Source organism: Rissa tridactyla, chromosome 4 (assembly GCF_028500815.1).
Source record: "Rissa tridactyla isolate bRisTri1 chromosome 4, bRisTri1.patW.cur.20221130, whole genome shotgun sequence".
NCBI lineage: Eukaryota > Metazoa > Chordata > Aves > Charadriiformes > Laridae > Rissa > Rissa tridactyla.
The window spans coordinates 93,052,411-93,066,298 of record NC_071469.1 but is presented as its reverse complement, the minus strand read 5'-3'; the positions used below and the strand labels follow the sequence as shown (position 1 = coordinate 93,066,298).

The following is a 13,888-nucleotide window of genomic DNA, read 5'->3' as shown; positions in this document are numbered from 1 at the left end:
CTGACTTCCAAGTGGCATCAGCGTTTCTCTTAATTTCCTCCATAAAATTGTGCCTTTCCGTTTCCCGGGGCTGTGTCCGTTCTGGCAGATGATCTGTCTGCAGCACATTGCCTGACCAGAGGGAAAAGCGGGATTGATTTAACTACCGCCTGGTTGGCGTAGCAAGGCAGAGCTGCAGGTTTCTGCCTGCTGTGCCGTGGGCAGCTGGGCGAACGAGACCGTCTTCTTGGCCATCAGAGCCACAGAGCCCTTGACACGCTGGCGTCTGTGGATGGAGGTTAATTTTCACTGTCTCCCAACTCCTCCGTGAAGGCGATGACCGTGTTCTGAGTGTCCCTTTGCTTGCAGGCTGGACGGCGTTGCACGAGGCGTGCAACCGGGGTTACTACGATGTTGCAAAGCAGCTGCTTGCTGCGGGCGCCGAAGTCAACACAAAGGGGTTGGATGACGACACCCCGCTGCACGACGCAGCGAATAACGGGCACTTCAAGGTTGGTTTTTGCTGGATTTCATAGCTGTGTTTTTAATGACTTTTTTTCCCCTTGTGCTTCAAGCACCGAACTGCGCAAATAAAGAGGTTGTTATTTTATTATCGTTTGCTGCTGATCAGCCACGTAGCGGGCAAGAATTTCCCTGCCCCAGTGCTGCTGAGTGTTTTACTCGGTGTTCTTCTGTGCAGAGGGAGAGTTCATTCTTCTTCTGGCGTCAGAGGGAGGGAGCATGGATTTGTGTCTTGTTCTTCTCCCTTCTTTCCTGCCCAAGTTGGTTTGTGTTGCTGTTTCTTGACTCCTTTCTTAGCAATGATTGTTAGTACGGTAAGGCACATCCCAAGGACAGACTGCTTTCTAGCTGGAGGACGTCCCCCTTTTAGTTATATATGAAAGTTGCACAAAAAGCCTGGAATCGAAACACGGTGAGCGCCTTCAAGTCTCAATTTCTGTTTTCAGGTGGTGAAATTGTTGTTACATTACGGAGGGAATCCTCATCAAAGCAACAGGAAGGGCGAGACACCTTTAAAAGTAGCTAATTCTCCCACCATGGTGAATCTGCTCCTGGGAAAGACCACGTACCCCTCTAGCGAAGAGAGCTCAACAGGTGAGACTGGCCTTTCTGTGAACGTGGGAGTGATGTTTGTGGCCTGCAGCTGTCTGTTAATGCAGAGACGTAAAGAGGACAGTGAAGTTAGACTCTTGTCAGAATGTCTACACGCTGCTGCCACGGTCAGGAGTCCGTCTGTAGCTGTAACCCAAATTCAGACAACATAACTACCAGCCTTTAGCTCCGGGAGCTCTAGCTGTTTGCCCTGGAACCCTACGTTGAGATCACTTGCCTGGTGCAATCCAGATGTAGGATTGGAAGCCAATTGCAGGTAAATGGATGTCTTACCTTTGAAATACGGGTAAATATCCCAGCTCGTGCCTAGAGAGGAGGAGGTTTGCGTGCACGTCGTGTGTTCCCGTCCCTCCCCGGTCGCAGGGCACGGCGCTCGGCTGCACCGGTGCTGACATTTCAGGTTGCGCTCCTGGGCTGTCCCTCAGCAGAGCGCCCTGCTAGAGCCTGTCCCGTGAGTGCTGCCATTGTGGCTGTGCCAGGTGGGAAACACTGCAGGTTTTAATTAGTGCTAATTAGAGTTCTGCTCTTATGGGGAGTCTTCGCCTACGCTGTGTGCCATCATAATGCTGTTAAAAAGTTCTTCTTTTTAGGTAGGTGCTTTGAGGAACGCCCCGTGCAGGTTTGAGACTGGATAGCTGTTCCTTTCTAAAAGATCTCCCAGTCTGGCATTTCGAGCTTTCAGCTGCAGACTTAGCAAAGCCTGGGTGAGGCAAAAGGGCGGCAGGGCCGTCCGCAGGGGTTCACAACTGCAGCAGACTGATGATGTACCCTCCCCGAAGCCCCCTGCAGCCCTTAACGCATTGTTCTTCTCTCTCTGCAGAGACCTCGGAAGAGGAGGATGCCCCTTCCTTCGCTCCCTCCAGCTCTGTTGATGGCAATAACACAGACTCAGAGTTTGAGAAGGGTTTGAAGCACAAGCCCAAGGCCCAGGAGCCCCCCAAAACCATCACGCCGGTGAAGGATGAGTATGAATTTGATGAGGACGATGAGCAGGACCGGGTCCCGCCAGTCGATGACAAACATTTGCTGAAAAAGGATTACAGAAAAGAGACTAAAGCAAACAGTTTCATTTCCATACCCAAAATGGAAGTGAAAACTTATACTAAAAATAACACAATTACACCAAAGAAAGCTGCCCACCGCATCCTGTCGGACAGCTCGGATGAGGAGGAGACCAGCGTTGCTGTGGGGACGGGGGAGAAGCTGCGACTTTCGACCCACTCGATATTGCCCAGCAGCAAGATTCGGGAGCCCGCCAGCACAAAGGCGCAGAAGGAGAAAAGCAAAGTAAAAAAGAAGCGGAAGAAGGAGACGAAAAGCAAAGAGGTTCGGTTTGGCAAAAAAAATGACAAATTTTGTTCCTCTGAATCAGAGAGCGAAAACGTGGAGAGTGAGGAGGATGACAGAGACTCTCTTCAGAGCTCTAGCTGTGTAAAGGACTCAAGGCTAGTGCTAAAGGAATCCTCCTTGTTTAACTCTCTCTCTGCCTCATCGACCTCTTCTCATGGGAGTTTAGCATCCCAGAAACATAATCCCAATCTTACAGAACAGCACTCCAAGCACTGGAGGACGGACAATTGGAAAACCATATCTTCTCCAGCTTGGTCAGATGTCAGTTCCTTATCGGACTCCACCAGGACGAGACTGACGAGCGAGTCAGACTACTCGTCCGAGGACTCGAGCTTAGAGTCACTAAAGCCAGTCAGGAAGAAACCAGAGCACAAAAAGAAAAACACCCCACACAATACTGTTTCCGAGAAAAAGAATTCATTCCATAGCAATGTGGATGGAGCGATTCCAAAGCTGGACAAGGAGGGGAAGGTTGTTAAAAAGCATAAAACAAAACACAAACATAAAAACAAGGAGAAGGGGCAGTGCCCCATCAGCCAAGACATTAAAATAATCAAAACGTTTTCTTTTGAGTTTGAGGACTCTAAACAAAAGCCTGAGAAAGGCTTGATAGTAGAGACAGAAAATCCAGTCGAAAACAAATTGAAAGTGTTAAAGCACGAGCGAGAACACAGTAAGAAGGAGGAAAAGCTCCCCAAAGGTAAAGCGGAGGAGAAGGAATGGTTGTTTAAAGATGAGACTGGAAAATCCTCGAAAGAGGAGAAATCATTAAGAAAAGTCAAAGATGGTAGTAAAGACATGAGCAAATCCTTCAGAGAAGGATTAAGTAAATCGGAAAAAGAGAAACCTGTAAAGGAGAAGTCTCCCAAAGAGGAGAAGCCGAGAATACACAAGGAGGAGCGAAAGAAGAAGTCAAAGGACAAGCAGTCAAAATCTGAAAAGAAGAATGAGCTGAAGGAGGAGAAGGTTTCTAAACTAGAGAAAGAAAAATCCTTCAAGGAAGAGAAAGAAAAATGCAAAAAAGAAAAACTTTACAGGGATGAGTCTGGCTTTGATGAGTTTAATAACAAAAACCAATTTCCCGAAAGCGAGGACACGAAGTTCAGCCTTTCGGATGATCAGCAAGAGAGGTGGTTTTCAGACTTGTCTTCTGATTCATCCTTCGATTTCAAAGGTGAAGATAGCTGGGATTCTCCAGTGACAGATTTCAGGGAGATTAAAAATGACACCGTGGCAAAACTAATCATAGAACCCGTGAAAGAGGAAATTAAAGACAAGAAAAAGGAAAATAAAACGAAAGAGAAGAAGGAATACAACGAGAAACGTAATGAAAAGGACACTTACTTAAAGAAGAAGGATAGGGACTATGTGGACAAAAGCTCCGAGAAGAAAAAGGACCAAACGGACAGACACAAAGTTACTCCTAGTTATTTACCCGAAAAGGATAAGAAAAGGAAGGATTCTGCAGAGAGTGTCAAGGAGAGGAAAGAAAAAGATACGAGTGAAACCACCAAAGACAGAAAAGATTCCTCTGATGGCTCTAAAGAGCGAAAAGATAGCAAAGCGAAGCAGGAGGAGCCCTATCGAGATGACTTTAAAGAATATGGCTGCGAAACGTTCTTCAAGGATAAGTCTGACCCTGAATTCAGCGGGAAAACTCTGGAGAGTTGGGAGAGGCACCATTCTGGGAAGGAGAAGGAGAAGAAAGATGCTCCCGATAAAGAAAAAAAAGAAAAGGTGAAGCCAGAAAAATACAAGGAAAAATCCAAAGAAGGCGACAAGGAGAAAAATGAAAAAGTTGCTCCTGAGAAAATCCTGAAAGACAAAGAACTAGACAAGAGTTTCAAAGAGAAAAAAGAAACTAAGGAGAAATACAAAGACCTGCACAGCAAAGACAAAGAGAGGAAGAGTTCTTTCGACCAGGTTAAAGAGAAGAAAGAGAAAAGCTTCTCCACGGATCGAGAGGACTTCTCCGAGAAAAAGGATGAGAAGAAAGGCAAGGAGAAAAGCTGGTACAGCATCGCAGACATCTTCACAGATGAAAGCGAAGACGAGAGGGATGATTACAGCTTGACTGGGTTCAAAGTCAGCGACTCCGCCGGGAGCGAAATGCATCGTCTGGACAGTCTGCAGGAGAAGGACGACGGCGCAGCTACCGAGAAGGAGCTGTACCCTGACAAGCACCGCAAGTACTCCTCCGACCGGCAACATTCAGGAGAGAAGCAGAAAGATAAGGACTCCAAGGAGAAGAAGAAGGACAAAGGAACATCGGAAGGGGGAAAAGAGAAGAAGGAGAAGAGTTCCTTTGAAAAACACAAAGAGAAGAAAGATAAGGAGTCTACTGAGAAGTACAAGGACAGGAAAGACAGAACATCCATAGATTCCACTCAAGAGAAGAAAAACAAGCAAAAGCTCCCAGAAAAGGTGGAAAAGAAACATGCCAGTGAAGACAAGGTGAAAAGCAAGCATAAGGAGAAGCCGGATAAAGAGCATTCCAAAGAGAAAAAGTCTTCGAAAGGAGGGGAGTCGGAGAAGAGCCTGCTGGAGAAACTGGAGGAGGAGGCTCTGAATGACTATAGAGATGACTCCAATGACAAAATCAGCGAGATCTCTTCTGACAGCTTCACAGATAGAGGACAAGAGCCGGGACTGACCAGCCTCTTTGAGTCTTCTAACCTCTCTCTTACCGACGCCGCTGAAGAAAAGTTTAAGGACTCTCTCCCTTTGCCCTGCTTGCAGGACAAACTCAAGGAGAAGGAGAGACACAGACATTCCTCGTCTTCATCAAAGAAAAGTCACGAGAAAGAAAAAGCAAAGAAGGAGAAAACGGAGAAAAAGGAAAAAGCAGAAGAATTCAAAGACTCCAGCAGCAGGAAGGATTCCACTCATTATGAAAAAGATTTCTCTGTGGATGGGGAGGCTTTTGGCACTTCCTACAACATGAAGGCAGAGCCTGATGAGGAACCAGAGAAAAGCATTGATTACTTATTTTCTGAAAAGAAAGATAAAAATGATTCTGAAAGAGAGCTGTCAAAGAAGGCGGAAAAAGAAAAGACTTATGGTTCCAGCGCCATCAGCACAGTTAAAGAGAAAAAGAAGCGAGATAAACACAAGGAAAAATGGAAGGAGGAAAAGGAAAAGCATAGAGACAAACACGCAGATGGTTTCTTTAAACATCACAAAGACGAGCCAAAGTCAACGCTTAAAGACAAGGACAGTCCTCAAGTTACCACCTTCAAAGATAAATCAAAGGAGGACAACCTCAAATTCGGTGAAACCAAACTGAAGGAGAAGCTCAAGGAGAACCAAGAGAAAGACAAATCGGAGTCAATAAAAATAAGCAATGGGAATGAAAAGATAACCCTATCCAAAGACAGCGGCAAGAAAGATGCCAGGCCAAGGGAGAAACTTCTGGGAGACGGGGATTTGATGATGACCAGCTTTGAGAGGATGCTAAGCCAGAAAGATCTGGAAATCGAGGAGCGCCACAAAAGGCACAAAGAGAGAATGAAGCAAATGGAGAAAATGAGGCACAGGTCCGGAGACCCCAAATTGAAGGACAAACTCAAAAGCTCGGAAGATGTGCGCAAGAGGAGTCTGGATCTGGCAACAAAGAAGCCGTTAACGCTGGATACTCAGCTCAAGGACAAGAAGCTTAAAGAGTTGGGTCCACTGACTCCTATACTGTCACCGGAAAACAAGGCACAGCCTGCTGTCGGCACAGACTCTAAGGACTGGATTACGGGTCCTCAGCTGAAGGAGATCCTCCCGGCGTCTCCCAGGCCGGATCAGAACCGGCCGACAGGAGTCCCGACCCCGGCATCCGTCGTCTCTTGTCCAAGCTACGAGGAGGTGATGCAGACGCCCAGGACTCCTTCGTGCAGCAACGAAGACTACACGGACCTGATGTTTGAATGCGCGGACTCGCAGCACTCGCTGCCCATATCCACGATGTCCATGAACGCCTGTTCCCCATCCTTCTTCGACAGATACGCGAATGTTTCCAGTGGGCTCCCCGAGAATCCCAGTCAGACCCCGACTCGTACCATACCCTCCACGAACCTTTATCGTTCCATCTCGGTTGACATCAGAAGGGCACCCGAAGAAGAATTCAACGTCGGAGATAAATTTTTCAGACAGCAAAGTGTCCCGGCAGCATCAAATTATGACTCTCCAGTGCAGCATTTAATGGAGGAGAAAGTTCCCCTTCCTTCTGTTCCTACTGAGAAGTTCCAGTGTTTATCTCCTGGGTATTACTCACCAGATTATGGGGTTTCATCGCCGAAAGTGGAAGCTTTGCATTGTGCGCCAGGACCTGTCAGCGGAGTCGCCCAGTCGCCTGAAAGTGTCTTTTCTGGTTTACAAGCAAAATCCTCCCCTTCGCACAGAGATGAATTGCTGGCTCCCTCGGTAGAAAGCGCTCTTCCCCCCGACCTCGGCATGCCCTTGGATACCACGGAAGAGCAGCAAGCTACTGCCTCCATTATGCCACCAGAATCTACCTACTTGCCACCAATTGAGGAAAACCATTTCAGTTCGGGTGTGCCAGAACAAAACAATATAGACTGGGATAACCCTCCTCCCAGAAACCCTGACACGGCCATACCTCCCAGCCTGATGGGTAACCCGGCAGAGCACTCTGTCAGCTGGTCCATGGGCTCAGAGCTTTTGATGAAATCTCCCCAGAGGTTTTCCGAGTCCCCTAAACCTCCGCTCTGTTCCCTAGAGCCGATTCATCCTACACCGGTAGCCTTCATTCCCCCAGATACTTCCTACCCCGTTTCTCCCATCTCTTACCCTCTGTCAGTGTCTGAACCGGGGCTCGATGAAGTCAAGGAGGATGCTGAGGAAGCAGTTCCAGGAGAAATAGCGAATGCCGAAGAGCAGGCGCCGTACATGTCCCCTACTAGGTTAGACACGTTCTTCAATAACTGCAAGCCTCTTCCAGAAGAAGCACCTGAGATACCTCCAGAGCCCCCTTGTATGCCAGCAGAACCTCAGGCAGAAGCTGTTAGCGCGCCAGAAAACAACTATTTAGAAAACAATAACGCTGCGCCTGCAAATACAGAGGAGGCAGTAACGTGGCCTGATCCCTTCACCAATACAGAAGATGACTTGGACCTCGGGCCCTTCTCGCTACCAGAGCTGCCGCTCCAACCTAAGGATGTTGCAGAGACAGAGATGGCGGAGGCAGAAGCGGTAGAAGAAAGCCCAGCAGCAGCTTCGGAAACAAGCACTGGGATCATTAAAGCAAATGCGTCCGTAATAGCGTCTGCTGAGCCGGAGGAGCCCCCAGCCAGCCAGGCAGCTGCTGTCCTGCCCGTGGACACGGAGCCACAAGCAGAAGAGCAGAAACCAGAAGTGGCTGCGCAAGAAGCCACCTCAGAAGCGCTGAACGTAGCTGAGGAAAAAGGAGCGGAGGACTCGGAAGCACAGATTTTCCAACAGACCCCATCCGAGTCCGCTCAGGCGGAGAGCAAAGAGGTAGAGGCTGTGCACGAAGACCTGTCCTCTTCTGGTGGGGTGGCAGAGAGCAGCTCCCAGACCTGTCCCCCACCTGTGGCCCCCGCCGAGGGCGGCGTTTCACAGGAGGGTGCTGCGGCACGTGGTGGGAGCCAAGTCCCTTCCTCCCAGGCGGATGCACCTCCGGGCAACACTCAAGCAGAAATCGTTGAACCCGTGCAAAAACCAGTAGCAGAAGCTCCCAAACCGCCCAAAATAGAAGAGATTCCTCAGCGGATTACCAGGAACCGGGCTCAGATGCTCGCCAACCAAAACAAGCAGAATGCCGCCGCTTCTGAGAAGGAATTTCCTCCTGTGTCTGCGCCCGCCACGCGTGCCAAAGGCCGCATTACGGAGGAGGACGATTCCCAGGCTCAGCACCCTCGCAAGCGCCGGTTCCAGCGCTCCAACCAGCAGCTGCAGCAGCAGATCAACACGTCCACCCAGCAGACGAGGGAGATGATACAGCAAACACTGGCAGCTATCGTAGATGCTATAAAACTGGACGACATTGAACCTTATCACAGTGACAGGTCCAACCCCTACTTTGAGTACCTCCAGATCAGGAAAAAGATCGAAGAGAAGCGGAAAATCCTCTGCTATATTACTCCCCAAGCTCCGCAGTGCTACGCTGAATACGTCACCTATACGGGCTCCTACCTGTTGGATGGCAAGCCTCTAAGCAAGCTCCATATTCCAGTGGTGAGTCACCTTCTCTCTTTAAACCGCAGCCAGATTGTCCCCCGGGCATCACGAGTGCCCTTTGCAGTGCTGATGGCACCCCCGGCTGTGGCTTTAGCCTACTTTCAGAACGTGCAATTCTATGATTCTGTGACAAATCTAAGCCTCGGTAAGTGGATGGCTGTGTGATAAATGCATCCTCTGAGATGCTGTATTTTTGCAGAGAAGACCTTAGGCTGTGCTTGGGAACCTGAGGTTTGTTCAGGCTTTAGAGCAAGTTTATATGAATCCACTGGATTTGAGGCCGGAAGGCAAAACTGCTTTTAAAAGCAGTAATAGTAGTTGGATAATGAACCGAAAAGACTGTGAGGAAAAAGGTGGCTCTTAACTCCCGCTTTCGTTTTCCCAAGCACCAATATTTGACTTGCAGATACCACGCGCTCCTTGGCAGTGGGATCTGCATTTCACTGCTGTGCTGCATGAACGGACTTGCTAATGTGAATGCATCAATAAAATTAATGCTGCAGGCAGTAAATCCGGGATCCATCTGGGAGGGTCGATATGACCAGCCACATCGGGCTTCGTTCCCTGCTGCGGGCAGGGTGAAATACCCCGGTCTGCGGGTCTTTCTGTTGCGCCGTAGTCCACGCATGAGTTACTCTTTGCACGAGTTAGCACGGGCTCAGTCTGCCCCAGCACTGCGGTGCTTGTAGCCCGTGTTCCCATCGGCTTGTTCCTTCCTGGACTAACCCAGAGCCACCTGCTCCTCTGTTCCGCAGCTGGGGCTGTGCTGGAGCAGCGCCTTGCAGACCAGATCAGGGCAGATCAGAGCACAGGCACCCTTCCCGGTGCGCAGGCTGGGCTGCTCCCGGCAGTATTTCTCCAACAGTATCATCCCCTGAGTTGTCAAAGAGGCGTCGAGCCTCTTTACACACTGCCCTTGCAGCACGTGGGGTGGTTGAGACTCTGGCTCTGCAGCCGGAGCTCGTCCCCTTTGCCGCCTGCCCGCTGGGGTGGCACCGGCTCCCTCGCCGAGCCCTTGGCCGACGTGCGTTTCGTCTGCGTGGCTGGGGGAGCAGGCACCCCCGCAGGCTGCGCGCCTGGCGGCGTTGCTGGCTCTAACCCTCTGCTGTCGTGTGCCCGCAGATCGCCCCGCCGCCGTCGCTCGCGGAGCCTCTGAAGGAGCTCTTCAAGCAGCAGGAAGCCGTCCGGGGGAAGCTGCGGCTCCAGCACAGCATAGAGCGGGTAAGGGAGCGCTCTGGGGAAACTCCTGCTGGGGAAGAGGCCCCGAACTTCCTCTGCTGGGGAAACTGAGGCTGGCGCGCTCACTGCTTCGTTTGCTCTTCCTCAGGAGAAGCTCATCGTCTCCTGCGAGCAGGAGATCTTGAGAGTTCATTGTCGGGCAGCAAGGACTATTGCCAACCAGGCTGTGCCCTTCAGTGCCTGCACCATGCTGCTGGACTCCGAGGTCTATAACATGCCTCTAGAAAATCAGGTCAGTGCCTGTCTTGGTGGTGAAGAAGTTTCTCAGAGGTGCTGTGCAAGACCCCGAGGGAGACGGTGCTTTTCTGGACGGAGGGAGGGATGTAGGCAGGAGCTACTAATGCTCTCCCTGCTCAGGTGCCTGTCGCCCACCGTGGCACACAGATGCAGGACATCCTGCAAGAGCTCTCCCCGGCACGTGCCCAAATTGCCTAATCCAACTCAGTTTCTGGAGTCGCCTGTTGTTGGATACCCCACATGTGTGCAGGGGAAGGAAATGCATCCGGGAACGTGGGGATCCAGGGAGCACCGTGTCTCATTAGGAGCAGAGATGACTCACATTTATCAGTGAGTCAGGACCCTCTGCCTTTCTTCTTGATCAGGATCATCTGCACACTTGAAAGGTTTATTTTACTACACTCTGGGATGTCTTTTCCTGTTGAAGGAAGGGGAGAGAGCCATTAAATTGATTGGTGTCTGAATAGTGGCTTTGAAAGAGCCAGACTCTGTCGCACAGCTCACAAAAAAATGGTTATTTCTTCCTTCCATTTCACATCCTTCTGTGCCGGAGAAGGGGGAATCATGTCCGGTGGCTGTGTGTCTGCGGTGGTCCCGAGCCATGCCACCAGCACCCTCTGCAGCCTGCGTCCCGCCGCTGCCACCAGCCTGGCTGCTCGGGGAAGCACGCTACTGCATTGCAGGAGGGATCCTGTGCAGGGATGGGATCCTGGAATTTATTAGTGACCGGGCGTATCGATCCAGGAGCCTTGATTTATGCCTCGGCATTTCCCAGCCAAGTGTCCGTGCTTCCGTAGCGAAGGCGTTTTGATCTTGGGCATGAGTTGAAGGAGACAGAGAGGTGCGGGGGCTGTGACGGGCTGGCACGGACGGATTCTCTGCAAAGAATGCAAAAATGGGGAGTGCGTGCACACGTGCGTCTGCGTCCCTGAGGCTGAAGCCCCTGGCAAAGGGCTGCAAGAGAGCTGGGAGCAGCATCCTCTGTTGTCCCTCCCTGCGGGCACCTTTCATGTTTCTGATGAGTGTGTGCCCGTAGAGGGGTTTGAATGTGGCCTGTCAGACTTGAGACTGTAAAAAAAAAAAAAAAAATCTATTGTGAAATTCCCTTTTGCTGTCTTTTGCTTAGGGAGACGAAAACAAATCGGTCAGAGACCGTTTCAACGCGCGACAGTTCATTTCCTGGTTGCAAGACGTGGATGACAAGTACGACCGGATGAAGGTGAGAGGCGCGGGAGCCCCGGTGCTGCGGGTCCCGAGAGGGGGCCCGGCTGCTGCTGGAGCCTGGAAGCTGCCTTTGTGGCTTCCAAAAATCTGCCGGGAGCTGGTGTCCCGAGGTGGTCTGGGCGGCGTTAGGCGGTGGGGGACGCTTCTGTGCATGGCATGGCAGAGAGGTGGGAGCCTCTGCGGGGACTACGGGAGCGCGGTTGCCTTTTCTGGTTCCAAAAAGGGAGAAGGGAGACAACGTTCTGCTTCGAGTTGCCTGTCTGACTCTTCCTCTGCTTCGTGCCATCTGTGCTGGAGCTCTCTCACTCAGTTAAACCCCCGGGGCCTGCTCTTTGCCAGCAGCACTTGCTGCAGCGAGCTCAAAACCTGTGGCAAACTTCAAGGTGGCAGGAGCCCGTGCAGTGACTTGCAGAGTGCTCTGCAGAGCTCCAGGCAGCAAACTCTGGCCTGGGAGGGAGCGGGGACGATTGTGCTTTCAGCCGGTGACACAGAGGGACTTGGCAGCCCCCACGAAGGGAGCAGGACCCTGCTCTCAGGCAGCCGAGGGCCACCCTTAGGGCCAATGGGGACTGTCTGCCGAGGCTGTCACCAGCGGGGTCACTGCTCTCGTGCACTTAGGAGCCTTTAGAAGCCACCCCACAAGGCCCTTTTGGGTTTGCCGCCTCCGCTCCTGCTGGAACTGGGCTCGGCAGGCGTCCCAAGTCCAGGTTTCCTTCCCGCAAGGACGCGTGTGGCATCCCTTGCTCCGTTTGCTGCTCTGCCCACCGCGATGGCTGCAGGTCCCCTGCCTTTGCCAGGTGGGATGGGCAGCAGGACCTCTCCTGCCCTCTCCTGCCCACCGCTCATCTCTGCTTGGTTTTTTTCGTCCCCGATCCAGACGTGCCTGCTCATGCGACAGCAACACGAAGCTGCTGCCTTGAACGCAGTGCAAAGGATGGAGTGGCAGCTGAAGGTGCAGGAGCTGGACCCCGCGGGGCACAAATCCCTCTGCGTGAACGAGGTGCCCTCGTTCTATGTGCCAATGGTCGACGTGAACGATGACTTTGTGCTCTTGCCGGCATGACAGTGCAAAACCAGGAGACATCACTGAAAACTGGCAAGGACGGGAGCCCTCCGAGGTCAGGCGGTCGAGCTCACATTCACCCTTACCGCTTGCTGATGAATCCCTGGTCAGAGGAGGAGGAAGCAGCTATCGGCAGAAAACAAAACAATAAGAAAAATAATTGCACTTTCTTCACAACGCGTCCCTCGCTTCCGGACTGACGGCAGCTCCGCCGGGCAGCGGGCCGGGGCGCATCTCCTTTCCAACCGGCTGCCGCGGCAGGGAGGCAGCCGGTCTGCGCGGGCAGCGAGCACTCACCGGCCAAGAGACTGGCAGAGGCGTGGAGGGAGGAGGCCAAGGACACCATTTGCGTGTTGCAGAAGCTGCTGAGCGGGGCCAGCAACCACGTGATTCATGTACTTGTGAACACCGTGATTTCCAGCTCTTGTTTTCCACCGGTCGCGGATCTCCTCGCGGAGAAGCTGCAGTAGGAAACCATGGGGGGAGGGGGGGGATTGTTTGAGTTTCTCGTTCCATCCTGGGTATGTCTAAAAAAAAAAAAAAAGAAAAAAAAAGAAAAAAAAAAAGAAAAGAAAAAACAAAAACAATTAGAAACAAAAAAGACAGCGTCCCAAGTTGGGCAGACGCGGCTCTGAAGGTGTGGACGGCTCCGGGGTGCGCCCGCGGTGCCCCGCAGCAGCCGCTCGCCACCGTTTTGGAAGAGCAGAGGAGCCGCCTGCGCACCGTGCGCCGGGGCGGCACGGCCAGCGGCGGGCGGGGAAGCGGCGACGCAGAGAAAGGACTTTGCCAACTGTGTTTTTAATGGAGTAAAATCCATGTGGTTTATATATTTTTTTCCTTTAATCTTGGGCATTTCGTTTCTCTTTCTGAGAACATAACTTGAAAACACTACAGAGCCAATACTCATATAAAGAAAAATTGTATCCCATAAATGCTGTACAGTTTTTATATACATTAACAATGTACTTTTGCTGCCTTCTAGATAATTTATTTTGCAACACATTACTGCACAGTTGTAAATAACTTATGTACTGTAACATCACTTTCAGTTATGTGTAAAGAAATAAATAAATTAATTAAAATTATCTTTGTATGTATAGTTCACCCTCGGCGGCACTTTCCCTGTCGAGGAAAAAATAAGGGCCAGGGCGTTGTGCCGTGTTCCTCGGAAGCCCGTCTGACGCGCTCAGGTACACGCAGGCAGTCTGAGCCGGGGTTCTGCAGGGTTCTCCGAATGCTGACCTGATTTTTACAACACCGCGTCGTTTCTCTCCTCCTTCCCCTGCCCCTTTGCGTTCGGTGGGATTGGAACGCCGGCGGTGACGGTGCCGACCCTGCGGCTGTGCCGACCCTGTGGATGTGGCAGGGTTGGCCGTGGAGGGAGAGGAGCTCCCTGTGCCACTTGCCAGGCCGGGGCACAGAGCCATGTGAAGACTGAGGTTTGGGCTCGGGCTG

At 51.5% G+C, this 13,888-nt stretch overlaps 1 protein-coding gene across 15 annotated transcripts in view; it reads left to right on the top strand.

The window, feature by feature from the left end:
- Window positions 1–13,518, top strand: part of ANKRD11 (ankyrin repeat domain containing 11) — a 159,044-nt gene extending 145,526 nt beyond the window's left edge. For 14 of the 15 annotated variants that reach the window (XM_054199225.1, XM_054199236.1, XM_054199228.1 and 11 more), the window contains 7 exons: window positions 349–491; window positions 948–1,095; window positions 1,934–8,667; window positions 9,793–9,891; window positions 9,998–10,141; window positions 11,273–11,365; window positions 12,248–13,518. In XM_054199225.1, the coding sequence (XP_054055200.1) occupies window positions 349–491; window positions 948–1,095; window positions 1,934–8,667; window positions 9,793–9,891; window positions 9,998–10,141; window positions 11,273–11,365; window positions 12,248–12,433 (7,547 nt within the window). In that variant the 3' untranslated portion in view covers window positions 12,434–13,518. The other variant, XM_054199240.1, reaches the window with a different exon arrangement.
- The last annotated feature ends 370 nt before the right edge of the window (window positions 13,519–13,888 follow it).